The sequence below is a fragment of the Rattus norvegicus genome, chromosome 2 (genome assembly GCF_036323735.1).
Source record: "Rattus norvegicus strain BN/NHsdMcwi chromosome 2, GRCr8, whole genome shotgun sequence".
Lineage (NCBI taxonomy): Eukaryota > Metazoa > Chordata > Mammalia > Rodentia > Muridae > Rattus > Rattus norvegicus.
The window spans coordinates 233,209,860-233,229,069 of record NC_086020.1 but is presented as its reverse complement, the minus strand read 5'-3'; the positions used below and the strand labels follow the sequence as shown (position 1 = coordinate 233,229,069).

The 19,210-nt window shown below is 41.7% G+C and overlaps 1 protein-coding gene across 9 annotated transcripts in view; it reads left to right on the top strand.

The window, feature by feature from the left end:
* The window catches only part of Bmpr1b (bone morphogenetic protein receptor type 1B), a 332,820-nt gene extending 315,275 nt beyond the window's left edge, over positions 1-17,545 (top strand). For 8 of the 9 annotated variants that reach the window (XM_039102481.2, XM_039102480.2, XM_006233400.5 and 5 more), the window contains 3 exons: positions 7,029-7,204; positions 11,762-11,892; positions 13,829-14,758. In XM_039102481.2, the coding sequence (XP_038958409.1) occupies positions 7,029-7,204; positions 11,762-11,892; positions 13,829-13,954 (433 nt within the window). In that variant the 3' untranslated portion in view covers positions 13,955-14,758. 9 annotated transcript variants of the gene reach the window in all.
* The last annotated feature ends 1,665 nt before the right edge of the window (positions 17,546-19,210 follow it).

Here is a 19,210-nt window from a genome sequence, read left to right as displayed (position 1 = left end):
CACAGTTCTTTAACCTGTTCTTTCAAAGAGCTCTGCTTAGTTTTCAAAAGCTTTGTAACTTATTCATACAAGAAGTTCAGTGTTTACTTGCTGTCTTTCTCTGTCTGTCAGGTTTCTCTCACCATGACTTCTCTCCTTCTTTCCTCTGTCTTGGGCATCAGTGGTTTCCAGCAGGAGGCCCACCCATACAGAAGCCAGGAAGTATGAATCCCCGCTGGTTTACCCTGTTCTTGATAGACTCTCATTTCCACAGTGGATTCTTCTCGTGCCCTTAAGAAAACACATGTCCCCCATTTGTTGCCCTAGAGAATGTGAACTGTGCCAAGTTATGAAGTAGCACTTTCCATTACTAACTCCTCTTGCCAGCATTCCTGGTTGCAGACATGTGATTGGATAAGGCTAGCAGAGGTATTATTTAAAATCCCCCTTTTCTCCACTTTCAAACTGTAAACCTTTTACCTATGCTTAAGCAGTACACTGAGCACATGGGGCACAGGCTACTGACTAGACCTATGGGTGTTCAAGGATGCCCTGCAGGTGGTATAACTTGGGATTGAGTCAGCATGGGTGAAAGATTGCTCTGGCTTCTCTGACAGAATGAGGCCAGGTAAGATTTCAGTCTTTATTTTCCCCAAGTGACAGCATTCTGAAGGTAGCTGGTGATAACATAGATTTCCAAGCTGTATGCACTGTAGGCTTCTATTTTTAAAAAATCCTACTTTAATAAGTGTATTTAAATGCTTTAACTTCCCTTCTAGCCCACCACCCACCAGAGGCAGTGAAAAGGAAACGTTAATAGGACAAAGGAGGATGGACCAGTTTAGAAAGAGTTCTTTGGGGCAATTCTAATCTGCCTTGTCAGGATATCAACAGTTCAGTGGTAGCTCGATCCACTCAAAAAACATGGTTAATGAAGCAGCAACATTAGTTTGATCCAGAAGAAACCACCAGGCTCTGAAAATTGGCCCTGAGTCTACAAAAGCAGCAAGAGTCACCTGAACACCACCAGAGGTTCTTTGGTGTGTTTCTCCCTTTAAAGTCATGACAAATGGTGACCAGCAAAGAGTAGCACACAGTGTTGTCCGCTGTCTGTTGGGTTATATTTATACACTTTCCAAACACCACACATTCTCTTAAGCATCTGCTCTAGCAAAGCGTCAGATGTCCTTTCCCAAGGCTGCTTCCAGAAGAACACCACGTGTCTGTTCTCCACAAAACATCCTCCCATGGGTCTGCTTCATTAAAAACATCCTCTCATAAGACAGTTTCCAGAAAATCATCACATGGCACAACTGAGTCTCCAAAGAAGTCAGAAATTTCCACTTCAGTGCATGGTTCTAGTGATCCTCTCTTAGCACAGTCCTGCCTCGCAGGTACCCTTAGGGGTAGGGTAGCCTTATGCCTCTGCTCAGTATCTACCTTTGCTTCTCTTCTCTGTCTCTCTGTCATGCACACATCACTGTAGGTGATGTCTATATACAGGTGAGTGCTGTCACAATTTAAGGCAAGACCTATAATTGGACAGCAAAAAGTAAGGCAGGGACAAAGTTTTTGTAAGGTGGAGGAGAAGAGGGAAAAAATAGGAACCAAGACAGAGGCAGAGAAGGACAACCCAGATCCTTGTGGCCTTAAATGGCCATGGTATTTATGAATATTTCTTAAGGAATGGATTTCTACAGGTCAATTTATCTTATCTATGTGGGTGGTTTATATCCTGATCAATTGGTTGTAAGTTTATTGTATGATTGTTTTGTGGGTTGAGAATTTAGCATATAAATCTGATTGCTATATCACAAATATATAGAGTCCTGATTTTACTGGGTTGCTGGGAGTGTGCCAGCTGGTAGTGTGACCACAGCATGCAGCTAGCAATGGGGCGGAGAGACCACCAAGGACAGAGAATAGCTGGGGGTACCGGGACATGGGCCAGCGCCATGCGGCACTACAGTGCCATCACTAGCAGGGGATACAGATTCATTATTTAATAATTACTACAACACATTACAGCAAGTTATTCCCCCTCGACTTCATCCCTACCAGAAGCAGTAGCAGGAGAATTCATACTTGTGTACATCATCCTGGTCTCAGCTAGTAGAATCGCTGGATCTCAGACACTTAGGAAGTCCTTGGTCATCCCTTTGAATCTCTGATTTTGCTTTTCTGTTATAACACTAATAGCCAGTGACAGGTCAGAAATGCAGGCTTGGCATTTGAAGTTCAAATAAAAGGAGACATTCTATATCCCACCAGAGAGTGAGATATTAAAGCAGAAAGTGAGAAGTTGTAAAATGGCTGGCAGAAATGTAGTGCTTCTTAAGAGAAATTTGCGTCTCTATTTTTTAAACTTACCTTTAATCTTCTTCTTTTTTTTTTTTTTTTACAGTCCAGGCATTATCCCAGTCCGGGTTCCAACTGTTTCTCATCCCATTCCTTCTCCCTCATCTCCAGGAGGATGTCCCCATTCCTTCCCACCCTACCCCAACCCACCCTGCAAGGCCTCCCCACTCCCAGAGGATTCAAGTCTCTCAAGGGTTAGGTTCATCTTCTCTCACTAAGGCCAGACCAGGCAGTCCTCTGCTGTATTTGTGTTGGGGGCTTCAGACCAGCTAGCGTATGCTGCCTGGTTAGTGGTTCAGTGTCTGAGAGATTCTTGGGGGTCTTAGAGACACAAATTTTTCTTGATCCATTGCGAGGGGAGGCTCTGAAGAAATTTGTGTCTTTAAACCTATCAGAATATTGAAACAAGAAATGGGAATTTCTCTGGGATCTCATACTGGGAAAAGAAAAAAGCCAAAACTAGAGGAGAATTTGGCCTCCAGAGATGTCAAAGACTTTAACTCCTTGTCAGCATGCAGCCCACACAAGGATGGGTCAGTAGTGGGTGAGTCTACACCTTGAAGTGCGTGCTGACAAGGAGCTTGATATAGCTGTCTCCTGAGAGACTCTGCCAGAGCATGACAAATACAGAGGTGGATGCTTGCAGCCAACCACTGGACTGAGCACAGGGCCCCCAATGGAGGAGTTAAAGAAAGGACTGAAGTAACTGAAGGGGTTTGCAACCTATAGGAAGAACAACAATATCAACCAACCAGACCACCCCACCCCGAACTTCCAGAAACTAAACCATCAACCAAAGAGTACACATGAAGGGACACATGACTCTCGCCACATATGTAGCAGAGGATTGCCTTGTCAGACATTAATGGGAGGAGAAGCCCTTGATCCTGCCAAGGCTGGACCCCTCTCCCCAGTGTAGAGGAATGTTAGGGCAGGGAGGCAGTAATGGGGGATGGTTGGGGAGGGGGAATGCCCTTATTGAAGAAGGGGGGGGCGATGAGATAGGTGGTTTATGGATGGGAAACCAGGAAAGAGGATAACATTTGAAATATAAATTAAAAAATCCAATAAAAAAGAGTTACATAGATATACATATCCTTGACCCTCTATTTAAATTAGCTCTCACTGTGGGTCTTTATGAGGGGCTTAAGGTTTTCTGGGTCTCTGTCCTTTCCATTGTGTCTACCTTGTATAGATCTCCTTTTCGGATTAAATAATGAGTCTTTATCCTCTGCATTCTTGTCTGTCCCACTTGTCAGGGTTCTCAGGAGGCTGTTTCCTCTCTGGTATACCTTTTACATTTCTCACAGACCTATAGAAAAGCTTCCCCCATCTTGCTGCATGTAAGTCCTCCTTTGACATACTTTCCAATGTATTTTAAACTTGCCTGGATTTATGCCTTTCTTTGTTCTGCAAAAACTATAACACTTTTATGAAGACACTTGTACATTGGAACACTGGATTTGGGAGTAGCCTAAGTCTTTGTTCCCTCAAAATAGTTCTAGAATAAACCACCCTCTGTTCCCTTTAAGATGAGATCGTGGTTTTAGTATTGGCATTATTATCTTCCAATTACATGAGTTTTCTAATTCTACTTAAGTTTATAACCCCTTGGTACACACACCGAGAAGCACGACAGCCTGGTTGGGTCTAGTGGGAATATTAATTGTGAAATTCTAATTGAAGGAGACAATCTGTTCCTGGAATTCTCTGGAGCCTCTGCCCCTGCCACCAGGCTCTGATTATTAACCCTGACTGTTTTTCACAGGAAAAGTAAAGAGAATCTTTCCACTTTGTCTGTGGGAAAGATAAAGAGCTCATATTTCCTTGATATTTAGTGCAGAACCCACATTTATGACAGTACTTTTGGTTCTTAGCAGGAATCCATTTTTTTTTGCTAGTTTTATCTAGTTTATAAATGACTTTTTATTGTCATGGTCTTATGTCTGTAGCTCTCCTTAGTCCTGGAAATACATACTGTTGGGTCATTGATCCTGCTGGGTTATATTAAATAGATTTGTGTATATTTAGTAATGCATGTTTGCATACATTTTAGTTATGATCCATTATAAACACTCATAAGGCATTTCCAAGGACAGTTGAATATTAACAGATGGTTACAGCTTACCTCCTTTTCTCTAGTCTTTTCATCAGAGATAAGATATCGAATATAATCTGTTCCCTTTCCCCATTTTATTGTTTTTTTTTAATGTCTCCTAGAAGTAACTAGCATGCTGTTTACAATTCCGGTACACACCCTTATAATTTGGTAATTCACCCTTGTCGCCCTTACCACATCTTCACTGGGTCTGTGGGGTTGGACTTACTCTCTCCTCTTCTGCGCATCTTTCATAATATACACCTTTTCTTCTAACTTTGTCTCTCATTGCTTTGCGCTCCTGCGTGGAGAAGGAGGCTGAAATAGGCTGAAGACCCTCACCCTGTCTGCTACCTTCTTTCTTGTTGACTTTCTTCAGTGACCCTCTCTCTACCCTCTTCCTATAAGTCTGACAGCTTCTGAATCCACTTCCTCCCTTCATTCCTGTATATATTAATTTCCACTTTTAGTCTTGAAGATTAAGAGAAGCTCATTTTTTAATCCCTGCTGTTACCTGAGAACAGGTATGGTACTACTGAAAGTCAAAGAGAAGTCCCTTAATTACTTCCCTTTTTATTTTCAGGATTATAATTTAATTGCATCCGTGCTTATGACGGCCATTCTTTCTCCCTTCCCTTTACCACTGGGGTTTCCCAATAGTATCTGAACAGCATCTTCTACGAGTAGTAGAAAACATCTTCTGTTAGAAATGTCTGGCAATGTAACAATCTTAAGTTCCTGAATCCCGCCATAGTTATTTGGTGTGACCTTAAAGACAAGTGTCTTGGTTTGTCCTCACTCATCACCTAGCTGACACCAGGTAGGCAAAGAAAAACAAAATGAAGTGGGAGGAAGGCAAAAACCTGCTGACAGGATGACTGCTCTCTTTGCACTTGATTGATCTTGAAAACCTTGGTCATTTTCCTTTGGACTCACTGAGAAGGAAAGAGTTTAGAGAGGAGGGGAGATGAGGGGAGGAGTCTAGAGACAAATCTTACTAGTGTCATTGTGTAGCAGTTACCTTTCAGTTTCCCAGCAGAGATGCAGCTTTGCCACACATTCCACAACCACTCCCTGTCCCCTCAGATTCCAGACATAAAGGAGCTAAGAGTTGAGCTATCTAAAAGTTTACATCAACTGGGGCTAGAATGTATCCCGAGTTTTCCTCACACTTTCTTGAGTGTCCTAGACTAAGATGATTCTTGTTTTCATTTCTCAGTATATACTCTTGGTATATATGGTTAGAGCCTATAAGTATTCTTTTTCCTTTATTATTATTTTTTATTGGATATTTTATTTATTTACATTTCAAATGTTATCCCTGTTCTCAGTTTTCCCTCTGGAAGTCTCCTATCCCATCTTCCCTGCCCCTGTTTCTCTGATGGTGCTGCCTCACTCACTCACCCACTCCTGCCTCCCTGCGCTTACACTGGGCTATGGAGCCTTCACAGGACCCATTGATGTCTGTCAAGGCTACCCTCTGCTACATATGCGGCTGGAGCCATGAGTCCCTTCATGTGTACCCTTTGGTTGATGGTTTAGTTTCTGGAAGTTCTGGGGGGAGGGGTCTGGTTGGTTGATGTTGTTGTTCTTCCTATAGGTTGCAAACCCCTTTAGTTCCTTCAATCCTTTCTCTAACTCCTCCACTGGGGGCCCCGTGCTCAGTCCAATGGTTGGCTGCATCCGCCTCTGTATTTGTCAGGCTCTGGCAGAGCCTCTCAGGAGACAGCTATATCAGGCTCCTGTCAGCAAGCACTTCTTGGCATCAGCAATAGTGTCTGGGTTTGTGTCTGTGCATGGGATGTATATGGGATGTATTATTTCTGTGTGTCTAGAACCTAAGATTCCCTAATTCTTACATTCTTCTAATAATTAAAAATGACACATTGTAACATGTTCAGATACATGTCAGTGGAATATCTTCTTTGTACACACATAATATTTATCAGCAGGTATAGTAGGAGGAGAGAAGCTTTTCTTTATTGATTCTTTGAAATTTATCAGTTTCATACAGTGTGTTGGGTGGTTTTTTCCATCTGAAAAGTTTCTAGCTTCCCTTTAAGTCTATTCTTGGCATAGTTTTCTCTGTTATAAACTCTTCTTAACATGTTTTAGCCAACTTGATCTATGTACTTCCCAGTTATAAGAACAAATCAATTACATTTAATTAAGAGAAAAAAGATACATTGTAGATATTTACTTGACATTGCTTATTTTATGTTCTGAGAAAGATTTCATTTAACTCAGGCTGGCCTCATATTCAGTTGAGGCTGGTCTTGAACTCTTTATCCTCTGTCTCTACATCCTAAGTGTTTGGATTGCATGTGCGAACTACTATGCATAGCTTTTATTAGATATTCAGCAATAACTGACAGTTTGAATTTAATTCTGTAGTAATGTAATTTTGTACATTGGGGCTTCATTCTCATTTAGTTACACATGGTCTGGGTATTTAATCTGTGGATGTTTAATTTTTGCCAAGAAATTTTTTATGAGGAAATGTTTTGTTCCCTGAAAGCTTTCCTCTTTGAATTGCTCAGAGAGCTACAGCAGCCTCTCCAGTGCTGACAATGGCTTGTCTTCTTTCCCTTAGTGACACAAATGAGGTTGACATTCCACCCAACACCCGGGTTGGCACCAAGCGCTATATGCCTCCAGAAGTGCTGGACGAGAGCTTGAATAGAACTCATTTCCAGTCCTACATCATGGCTGACATGTACAGCTTTGGACTCATCCTCTGGGAGATTGCAAGGAGATGTGTTTCTGGAGGTAAGAAAGAAACCTCTTTGAAAAGCTACTCATGGGAGATGTTTGCAAATCCTTTCTGATCAGAAAGGATTAAAGTTGGCATATTATGTACAACATCAGATTTTCTTTCCTTCCCTGCCTTCATTTCTGTGGATGTAGTCATAATCCTTCCAGGAAATACTTGACATATTAGAGCCGTTTTTGCTGGCTGCCTCCTCTCTTTCTTTGGCCAGTGAATGTGCTTTTCCAGATTCACTACCAGTTTCCCCTGACTTGTCACGGGCACCTCTGCCTCTTGTTCCACCATCTCACTTCTCTTAGAGGCTCCCTAGCAGTTCCCCCAAACCCTCTCCTAGCCCTTCCAGCTTCTCCTCACCTACCTGCTGGATCTCACTTCCAACCCTCTGCTGCATCCTCCGTACTCCTCTGCAGACATAACCTAGAGACACTGAAGAGTGAGGCACCCATTCCTGAACACTCATTTTCTTTCCTTCCTTCCTTCCTTCCTTCCTTCCTTCCTTCCTTCCTTCCTCCCTCCCTCCCTCCCTCCCTCCCTCCCTTCTTTCCTTCCTCCCTCCCTCCCTTCCTTCTTTCCTTCCTTCCTCCCTTCCTCCCTCTCTCCCTCCCTTCTTTCCTTCCTCCCTCCCTCCCTTCCTTCTTTCCTTCCTTCCTCCCTCCCTCCCTTCCTTCTTTCCTTCCTTCCTCCCTTCCTCCCTCTCTCCCTCCCTTCTTTCCTTCCTCCCTCCCTCCCTTCCTTCTTTCCTTCCTTCCTCCCTCCCTCCCTCCCTCCCTTCCTTCCTTCCTTCCTTCCTTCCTTCCTTCCTTCCTTCCTTATTTCCTTCCTTCCTTCCTTTTCTCTTTCTTCTGGTTAAAAGATAAATGAAGTTAAAACATACAAACCTTGTTGTTGTTCATGATAATTGTCCATAATCATAAGAATTCCTAATAAGGCCTACTTCTTGGCATGGGTTCTAGGAACCAAATTCTGATCCTCTACAAAAGCGGCAAGTGTTCGCAAGCATTCATCCATCTCTTAGGCCCTGGTTCTGTGTCTCATGTAGTTTGTATACCTAGCTTACCTTACCATCCCCAGTCCATCCGTGTAAAGAGTTAACTGGAGACAGTCTTTACTGTCAAGACGAATCTGGATCAGTGTCTCTAGAGTTAGAGAGAAAACGCTCAAATGAAGTGAAGTCTGCTATAAGCTGGGCTCAGTATTTCATAACTTGTGAACTGAGAGTACACATGAGTGAATCATAGCTGAAGAACAGACACAATACAAGTAACAATGCTATGCCGTCACAGCTTGTGCACCAATGACAAACAGGCAATGCATTTGAATCATTGAGTCCCTTATATTTTATATGAATTTGAATTTACAAAGGGAACATAACACAAAAGCCCTAGATTTTGCCTGAATAAATGCTCAGTGAAAATGTATTATAGTTGACGTTTGTTTTTGAGACAGAATTTCACTGTGGAGTCCTGATTGGCACTGCACTATCTATGAAGTTCTGCCTGGCTTTGAACTCAGACCTCTAATCTTTCTCCCTCAGGTCTCCTAGTACTGATAGGAATATGCCACCATCCTAATGAGTTTAATGCTATGGCAGGAGATCTTTTTTTCTTTCTCCTCCATCTTTATTAACTTGAGCATTTCTTATTTACATTTTGATTGTTATTCCCTTTCCCAGTTTCCGGGCCAACATCCCCCTAACCCCTCCCCCTCCCCTTCTATATGGGTGTTCCCCTCCCCATCCTCCCCCCATTACCGCCCTCCCCCCAACAATCACATTCACTGGGGGTTCAGTCTTGGCAGGACCAAGGGCTTCCCCTTCCACTGGTGATTTTACTAGGCTATTCATTGCTACCTATGAGGTTGGAGTCCAGGGTCAGTCCATGTATAGTCTTTGGGTAGTGGCTTAGTCCCTGGAAACTCTGGTTGGTTGGCATTGTTGTTCATATGGGGTCTCAAGCCCCTTCAAGCTCTTTCAGTCCTTTCTCTGATTCCTTCAAGGGAGGTTCCATTCTCAGTTCAGTGGTTTGCTGCTGGCATTCGCCTATGTATTTGCTGTATTCTGGCTGTGTCTCTCAGGAGAGATCTACATCCGGTTCCTGTCAGCCTGCACTTTTTTGCTTCATCCATCTTGTCTAATTGGGTGGCTGTATATGTATGGGCCACATGTGGGAGAGGCTCTGAATGAGTGTTCCTTCAGCCTCTATTCTAAATTTTGCCTCCCTATTCCCTGCCAAGGATATTCTTGTTCCCATTTTAAAGGAGTGAAGCATTCACATTTTAGTCATCCTTCTTGAGTTTCATGTATTCTGTGTATCTAGGGTAATTTGAGCATTTGGGCTAATAGCCACTTATCAATGAGTGCATACCATGTGTGTTTTTCTATGATTGGGTTGGCTCATTCAGGTTGATATTTTCCAGTTCCATCCATTTGCCTATAAATTTCATAAAGTCATTGTTTTTGATAGCTGAGTAATATTCCATTGTATAGACGTACCACATTTTCTATATCCATTCCACTGTTGAAAGGGATCTGGGTTCTTTCCAGCTTCTGGCTATTATATATAAGGCTGTTATGAACATAGTGGAGCATGTATCTTTGTTATATGTTGGGGCATCTTTTGGGTATATGCCCAAGAGAGGTATAGCTGGGTCCTCAGGAAGTACAATGTCCGATTTTCTGAGGAACCTCTAGACTGATTTCCAGAATGGTTGTGCCAGTCTTCAATCCCACCAACAATGGAGGAGTATTCCTCTTTCTCCACATCCTCGCCAGCATCTGCTGTCACCTGAGTTTTTGATCTTAGCCATTCTCACTGGTGTGAGGTAGAATTTCAGGATTGTTTGATTTGCATTTCCCTTATGACGAAAGATGTTGAACATTTCTTTAGGTGTTTCTCAGCCATTCGGCATTCCTCAGCTGTGAATTCTTAGTTTAGCTCTGAACCCCATTTTTTAATAGGGTTATTTGTCTCCCTGCAGTCTAACTTCTTGAGTTCTTTGTATATTTTGGATATAAGTCCTCTGTCAGTGTAGGGTTGGTAAAGATCTTTTCCCAATCTGTTGGTTGCCGTTTTGTCCTAATAACAGTGTCCTTTGCCTTACAGAAGCTTTGCAGTTTTATGAGATCCCATTTGTCGATTCTTGATCTTAGAGCATAAGCCATTGGTGTTTTGTTCAGGAAATTTTCTCCAGTGCCCATATGTTCGAGATTCTTCCCCACTTTTTCTTCTATTAGTTTGAGTGTATCTGGTTTGATGTGGAGGTCCTTGATCCACTTGGGCTTAAGCTTTGTACAGGGTGATAAGAATGGATCGATCTGTATTCTTCTACATGATGACCTCGAGTTGAACCAGCACCATTTGCTGAAAATGCTATCTTTTTTCCATTGGATGGTTTTGGCTCTTTTGTCAAAAATCAAGTGACCATAGGTGTGTGGGTTCATTTCTGGGTCTTCAATTCTATTCCACTGGTCTATCTGTCTGTCTCTGTACCAATACCATGCAGTTATTATCACTGTTCTTCTGTAATATTGCTTGAGTTCAGGGATAGTGATTCCCCCAGAAGTCCTTTTATTGTTGAGGATAGTTTTATCTATCCTGCGTTTTTTGTTATTCCAGATGAATTTGCAAATTGTTCTGTCTAACTCTATGAAGAATTGGGTTGGAATTTTGATAGGGGTTGCATTGAATCTGTAGATCGCTTTTGGTAAAATGGCCATTTTTACTGTATTAATCCATGGCAGGAGATCTTATAACTTAATGATTTCATCCTGTTCTGATACAAGTGACAGCATTCCTACAAAAGGTGGTGCGGAGTAGAGTCTGGGAGTTTCTTCAGGAACCCTCTCCATCACTTGAGTTACAGGGGTTACTTAGAATTACTATCATCAGATAATGTTGAAAAAACATACTAAAAATAGCCTAACTTCTTAAAGGATGGGGCAAAAAAAATAGTAAAATTAGTTATTAGACTGGATGAGATATTTTAAAAATGTAAAGAAGAAAATGAAAATCGGACAATATTCGAACCCAAGATGAATCATGGCTAGTATTTTTAGATATACAACTTTTCAATATTGAATGTTCAAAACTTCTCCTAGTGAAACACAAATAAATGAATGTGACATTTGTTTAAGTGGGGTCCTCTTCCAAAAGTACGCTGTTCTCAGGCTCACATGCCAGCAGTAGAAGCAGTTACATGCGATTCAGTGTTGATTCAAGACGTGCCTTCTAATTTTACATTGAGACTTAATATGGACTTTAAAAATATAACTAGATCATGCAAATTGGAGATGCTTTTTTTTTAAACCAGCGTTTAGAAGTTACCAGGGAATGAAGGGGATACTTGAGGACCTATGACACTGTGAGGCACTGGGCTCCCTATTAGTTTTCTGTAAATTAAATTTTCATTTGGGTAAATGCTTTTCAAGACTTAACTTTGTCGTTAAATAGAATCCATGTTTAATAGCAATGTATTATTTTTTAATTGAGTAAATTTGTATGTTAGGCATATTTTTACCAGTTCGTAGAAAATAATATTATTCATAAATACCTCTTCAGGTATAGTGGAAGAATACCAGCTTCCATATCACGACCTGGTGCCCAGTGACCCTTCTTATGAGGACATGAGAGAAATTGTGTGTATGAAGAAGTTACGGCCTTCATTCCCCAATCGATGGAGCAGTGACGAGGTAAGGCTAGGCTTGGGGAGGTATGGCTGACTTCTGTTTTGTTAGAAATTGTAATATGCATCGCTGAAATTTATTCTGCTGGTGACAGCAGTGCTGTCTCATTGCAGTCTTTGTGTAGAACTCTCCGTAGTGCATCAAATCTAGTCTCCTTTCCTCTGATTTTACTTCATTAATGGACACAGTTGAGCCTTCATAACATTTGAAGTGGACCTGATTGCCATCCCTACCTCACCATCACTTGAGTACATTATTTCATATATCAGCTTTGACATTTGCATAGAGACTATTGTTTCTTTCTCCATGTGTCTTTTAAAGCTCTGTGATTTTTTTTTCCTCCATGACAAGTCCAAAATTCTTTCTGGAATTTGGTAAACAACAGAAGACTAGAGTTTCTATACAGCGACATGATGCAGATGCTCTCTACTGACCTCAGGGTGCTGGCCTCGGGATGAGGGAGAAGGCTCATTGGTTAAGTGGATTGTTTGGAGTGGACCTGACTTTGGTTTCCAGCTCACAATTGCCTGTAACTGTAGCTGCAGGCAATCTCATGCCCTCTTCTGGCATCTCTGGGTACCTGAGCTCATAGATATGTGCAGGCACACATGCACACACAAAGTGCACGATTCAAATAAAAACATTTTTAAGGTTTGAAATTTAAATATAATTATTTTCTTTTTTTCTTTTTTCCCAAACCATTTTCGTGAACAATGTGCTCTTTCTCAAATCCATAACCTCCATTTTTCAAAGTATTGTTTTACAAACACACACACACACACACACACACACACACACACACACAAAACCTGCTAAGGCTGAATAGAGTTACTTGTACATATATGATTTTAGGTGTGTCCATGATGAAAGTTGGAAATAGTCTTTCTCAATTGGTTATCAAATTATATATTATATATACATAATACATTACGTATATATAATTGTGTAAGTATGTATGTACACACATGAATATAAATATAATATAAGCATGTCTTATGTACTGAATGTATATTTTCTCAAACTGCAAATCTATTTATTGTAAGAATTTAAATGTGAACCCCAAGCAAGTGGGAAAGGCTGATGCCAGGCTGGATAAAGTGAGTGGGACAGACCTGGACTTTAGACTTGTTTTCTGCTCCAGTGTCTCTCCATCCACCTTCCTGCATTCACTTGCCCACAACTGAGCCTCTGGCATGTTGGGAAGTTCAAGAAGAGTTTGGAGCACATTCTGGGCCCACCAAAGTCAGGTGCATAGAACGCTGTTCATAAAGTAAGATGCCCATGGAAATTCAATTAACTGGCTCATTGGCCTGGAGTATTGTCCAATCTGTTTAGTATGTGCTTTTCAAGAAGCTCTGGAGTTCTATTCTTCTGGGGGTAGACAGTGGGTATTGGTATCACTTGAAAGCTCTTCAATGATGATTTTTAATGAAGGGAAATCGTGCCTTGCAGCAAGAACGATTGATAGACCACAGGCAAATCCAGGAGAAAGTTTTAGCAAACCTATCCACAGGTCATTAATCTTGTTAAGTGGTGTAGCATCGTGCTACTGTTAGAGCAGACTTGCGTGATTTAGAATTACCAGTGTTTCTTTGAGCAGTGCAGAATTAGTTAAAATGTTGAAATACATTATGTGTTGTAAACAATCTAGGGAGTAGAATTCAGACTCTCTGAGCATCCCGTTTGCTTGATCCTGTCTTTAAAGTCATCCTTCTCTCTCCTCAAGGCCTCGTGTTTTCTCTTGTCACGAGGGAAATATGAGAGTCTGGGTGAGTCATAAACAGTTCACATGAAAAAGTTTGAGTGAAATTTGGTGTTCATACTTTACTGGTGCCTTAAAAATAGCTTCAGACCTCATGAACACCAACTGAAAGCCAAATTCTGAGTTCTGTATAAAGAGCACATTTCTCTGACTTCTCTCCAACGTCCCTTTCTCTTTCAGTGCCTCAGGCAAATGGGGAAGCTTATGACAGAGTGCTGGGCGCATAATCCTGCCTCCAGGCTGACGGCCCTGAGAGTTAAGAAAACACTTGCCAAAATGTCAGAGTCCCAGGACATTAAACTCTGACGTCAGGTACTTGTGGACAGAGCAAGGAATTACACAGAAGCATCCTTAGCCCAAGCCTTGAACGTTGATCTACTGCCCAGTGAGTTCAGACTTTCCTCTAAGAGAGCAAGCTGGACAGACACAGAGGAACCCAGAAACACGGATTCACCATGGCTTTCTGAGGAGGGGAAACCATTTGGGTAACTTGTTCAAGATATGATGCATGTTGCTTTCTAAGAAAGCCCTGTATTTTGGGATTACCATTTTTTTTAAAGAAGAAAGATACTTTAATTTTTACCAAAATAAAACAAATATTGTAGATGTTTTGAGGTTTATACAGTCATAGTTTAAATAATAACAAAAGTTCTTCCTAGAAACGTTCCTGGAAGTCAAAATGTTTTTTCCATTGGCAAATTACTCTTGCACTCTAGAAAACAGAGCAGACTGTGAACATAAATTAGAATTCAACTTACCTGCTTCCCTGCTCCAGGCACCTCAGACTGTTTGGGCCAGCCCTGCTATGAGCTGCCAGTGCAGTGTGAATGCACATGCATACAAGTCCCAAATGCCTGGGACCACAGTTTGAAATCCTCTTGCAGCTTCAGCCAGAGTGGAACAAATGAAGGGTTTATGTCACTGATAGGATTATGTGTGGGTGGCTTCTTCAGAACCACTCCTGCTTCTGGGTGTGTTAGGCAGCTCTTTTAGGCAATTCCAGCCCCTCCCCCCCAACCCCTGCTTTCATTAAACACCAGCAAAGCCTTCTCATGAGCGGAGAATCAATCGACACGGGCATGCTTTTGTTCTTGTAAATCAGAAGATCAATATTAAATAAAACTGTCGCGAGTGTGGTAGAAAGAGGGAGGGAGGGAGAGAGAGAGAGAGAGAGAGAGAGAGAGAGAGAGAGAGAGAGAGAGACAGACAGACAGACAGACAGACAGACAGACAAGGGACTCTTAAATGGAAGTGATTGGAGCTTGTGTCATAAGAAAGACATACCAGTGAGGCAGAGCCGAGGCTGAAGGTGCAGCAGATGTAGATGGCTTGTTTCCTCCCTGTGCCTAAACCCATCACAGCACCCCAGGAGAGAAGTATGGATGCCACAGCTTGTGTACATATGTATAGTTTCATATTGCTGTGTTTTCTAAGTCTCCAACTTCAGAGACAGAGAGGAAGTTTCTGTTGGGTTAACGTCACTAGCCTTTACTTTAAAAATAAGCAGAGGAAAGTGAATGGGGGACATCCAACATCATGGCTGTTGTGATTTCTACTAGAACAGATATGAGTCCAGTATGGACCTCTTACCTGGTATTTCACACCTTAGGTAGGACTCATTTACTCTTGTATGCATTTCACTACTAACTTACAGTGTTTCTGTACAAAACATCTTGTGATTCGGTCCTGTGAGGTCTTAACCCTTGACTCTCTGTGCAAAATCACTGATACGACCATTATTCCATAGAAACAGAACTGCAACAAAGTGTAATGACACACGGCCCTCCTCTCAACTTTATTCATGTAGTCCCTTACTGTGTTTCTTCCATAATGATTAGAAACTGCCTACTGGTTGTTAAGAAAGTGGAAGAACTTGCTGTGCCTTAGAGAACGGCAATTCCTTCCAGAATCCTCCAGGGGTCACTGTTGTCCTATGCATCTCACCGCTGGGTGCTTGAAAGCATGGAGACCTTAGGAAAAATTGACAGCTGCAGGAGAAATGAGCAAATGTTTGACTCTTTTTCTCGAGTAGATGTTCAGCCGGTGGGCTGTTCATCTGGAAAAAAAAAATCCTGAGCTCAATATTTTTGAGCTGTACCTGGAGTTTAGGAGAAGTGTAAAGAGAAGCGCTCCTCTGCGTTGTAATTCACTGTGCGGTGCTGCAGGGCCACTAAGATAGGTTTTCTCAGTTCTTGAATTTGAAAAGATAAAAACAACTGGTTGTTAATTTAACAGTCATCACATTTTGGTCTTACTGAGTCCAGGGCAAGCTAAGCCACGGGAGAGCCTTTTCTCTGTTAAATTATATTTGCCACAGACAGATTTTCCATATATTTCTACCTAACACGTGCCAGTCATCTGAGCCTGGGAGGAAAACATTATCGCCTCTAGACAGATCTGTCTACCGACACCTATGTAAGCATTTTGCCAGTTAAGTGGGTACGCTTTGGTTTTCGTTATCTTAGGTTTGAGTGAGGTTGTGGGGAACCTCTTAGCTCAGACTGTGTTTTCCTATTGGTAGATTTTTTTTCTTTTTTAATTGTGGGCAACTTTAAATCAGAATGTTTTGGATGAGGCTGTTGATGATGTAAAGTGTTCTAGATTTCCAGGGTTCCTGTGAAGAACGGGGGGGGGATTTAAGTGTCCAAATTCCATCTATATGTTTCGTTTTACTGCTTTGGGGGAAAAAAAATCAGCCGTTTATTTGCTAACTATCAACCTTATTTATTCAGTATGAAAATCTTGAAATTATGGAGATCCTTTAAAAGATCCACTCAGTTATTATGAATTTTCAGTAAGAATTTATAATTTATTTATGAATATAATTTCTGTCTTAGTAGAGCCTAATTGAGACAACTAAGTTGTTGTTAAGGACTACCTGTTATCTTCGCGGTAATCCATGATAACATTTAAACTTCTAGCATCTCAGAAAATATGCATTTATTTTATCCTTTGCTTCAACTTCCTGCACGTTAATAATATAACTGACTGCTGCTGACCCTCAGGACTCTTTCAAAGAGCAAGATTTCCTTCTAACTCCTCTCCCCCAAAGGAATCCTAAATTATTAATTGTTAGATGAACTTTGCGTATCCAAGTTTATGGTTGATGTGCGTGTGTGTATATATTATATAAATATAGAGATGTATATGTAAATAAATATGTTCATTCTGGAGTCTGGCACAACCCTAGTATGTGGATTAGAAAGTAAAATATTATGGATGATAAAGTCCTAGATGAAACCTAATATTTATTTATGGAAGCATGAACATTGTTAACTCACAGATGAAGAGCAGTAAACAATATGTCTGACTCAGACAGAGCACCGTGACGTCACTACTGCCTGTTCTTTATATTCCCCCAGTGGGAAGCTTCTTGGGGGGACATGCCGGGTTTTACTTCCATTGGTACTTAGTAATGACCAGGTTTCTTGTTCCTCCTCGGGCCACCCTCATTCATCAGGGGCTTTCTGTTTTCTGTCTGTTGTCACTCTTCTTGGTTTGTGGGTTGAAAGGTAGTGAGAATACATTTTTTTTTAAGCTTGAACATGTTTTCCATCTAAGAAAACCCCAGTCTCATAAAGAACACAAGAAGGGGGCTGCATCAAAAGTGATACAATTGAACAGTTTGAACTAATTGTTATAGAAACTAATGCCATAGAAACATATTAACAGAAAAATTGGTAATATTGGGTGGCGGGGTGGGGTGGGGGGAGGGCGTTCTTTTCTGTCTGTTTCAAAACAAGACTCGTTTGTGTACTTTTGGGGAACCAGTGCCTTAGGGAATTTGTATATACTGTAATTATTCACGGTTAGGGAACAAACAGTTGTTATTTGTTAAAAATTGTGTATGATTTTGTTTTCTTATTTCCATCAATAAAACAGTGTCATTCTCCCCATATGAAAACTATGACTGGTGTCTCAGAGTTGGGCCTTTTCTTTTTCTTTGAAATGACCTCATGATAGAGGGTGGGAAGGGCAGCCACTGGAGGAAGCAGAGCAGGTAAGGCTGTGCACTGGCATCCTGAGGTGAGAGTGAACTGGTGTCTTCCACTTTCTCTGTTTAGGAAACACAGTCCTCTCCCTGGGGTGAGTAGTTGGTGGTTTGAGGGAAATGAAGAGAGTATCAAGTTTGACTGTGGAAAAGAACAGTCTACTTGGAGGTACAGCCTGCTGACTGGAGGCAATGCTCAGGACCGGTAGAGGGTGATGATATTAAATGTGGGGCACTGGATCTCGGAGCTGCTTGAGGACCAAGGGTCACTCCTATGTCAGTGATGTGACACAGTCTGAACTTTTTTTACGCCTGTTTTCTTCCCCATGAAGATTAGGCCAACAGTAACACCAAGAGCAATGGGTGTTTCCGAGAGTGAAGTGACGTCGGTACCCAGTCAACCTGAATAGCACCAGCTATTCCATCAGCCCTTAAACAAGCCCTTGCTGCCCCTTGTTTGTGTTGTTTTATTTTTCTTTTAATCTCACATCATCTACATCTTAGGGTTTAATCAGTCATGGGAGTCTGTGTGCAAGGGAAGAATTATTATCTTTGTGCTATGTATCATAAGCCTCCAGAGTACAGCAGAAGACACACTTAATAAACAGAGAAACTAGGTCATAGGACAGACTCCAGACAGTGACAGTGCTGGAGTATTGTGCTAGTGGTCACTGAGAGGGGTGTGACTGAAATCCACATTTGGTGGGGCAAGAGCGTGGAGAGGTAGAGGGTGTCATCTGAGGTAGTAGGCTTGGATTTGTGGACACGATTGTTGGTGAGAAAAACCCAGAGGCAAGGTTTTGGGATTTGTTCGTCTGTATTTTGGATTCCTCAGTATGACGACAGCTTCAAGAAGACTGCAGGGACAAGTTCTCCATGGACCATGGGAGGATGAGTAGGAAGTCAGGGGAGTAAGGATTAGATTTAGAGATGGCCTTGAAGGACTTAATGATGTGAAGGGCAAGAAATAAGGATGACAGCAAGGGTGCTGACTCTTTAGAGTGTGGGAATGAGACTCTTACTCTTGCCTCGGAAGCAGCCTTCATGGAACCTGAAAGCCCTCTAGAAAGAGGAAATGGGGTGGGGGCAAGGTTATTCTTTCATTGTGTGTGGTTCTGGAGAACAGCTTGGGAAGCCTGTGTCTGAGGGATTCTATTTGAGATTGTAAAGAGAGAGGAGGCCCGAGACTACGTTGGGCAGCAAGAAAGGTTTGTATCATCATAACCAGTAATTGAAAGGCATGGCATTTGGCATTGTAGTCTCTTACACTTGTGCCAAGAAAGTACACCTCAATATTTGGAGTTCAGATGAGCTTAACTCTGTTCACTCATTTTTACTGTTAAGATTCTTTAGAAATATATAATCTGTGTGCCCCCAATATTTTCAACTGTACCTTGACATAAAATGTTCTTCTGTCCTGCCCCCAGGCTCTGAAAAAGTAGGATGCATGTATGAGCCTGGAGCTGCTCGTGATAGGAGAACTACAGTTGATCATCAGTCCAGATTTTCTTTTCTAACAGTTTTTCTGGGTGTGCAGCTAACAGCAGTTCAAGCCGGAGGAGTCTTCCTTT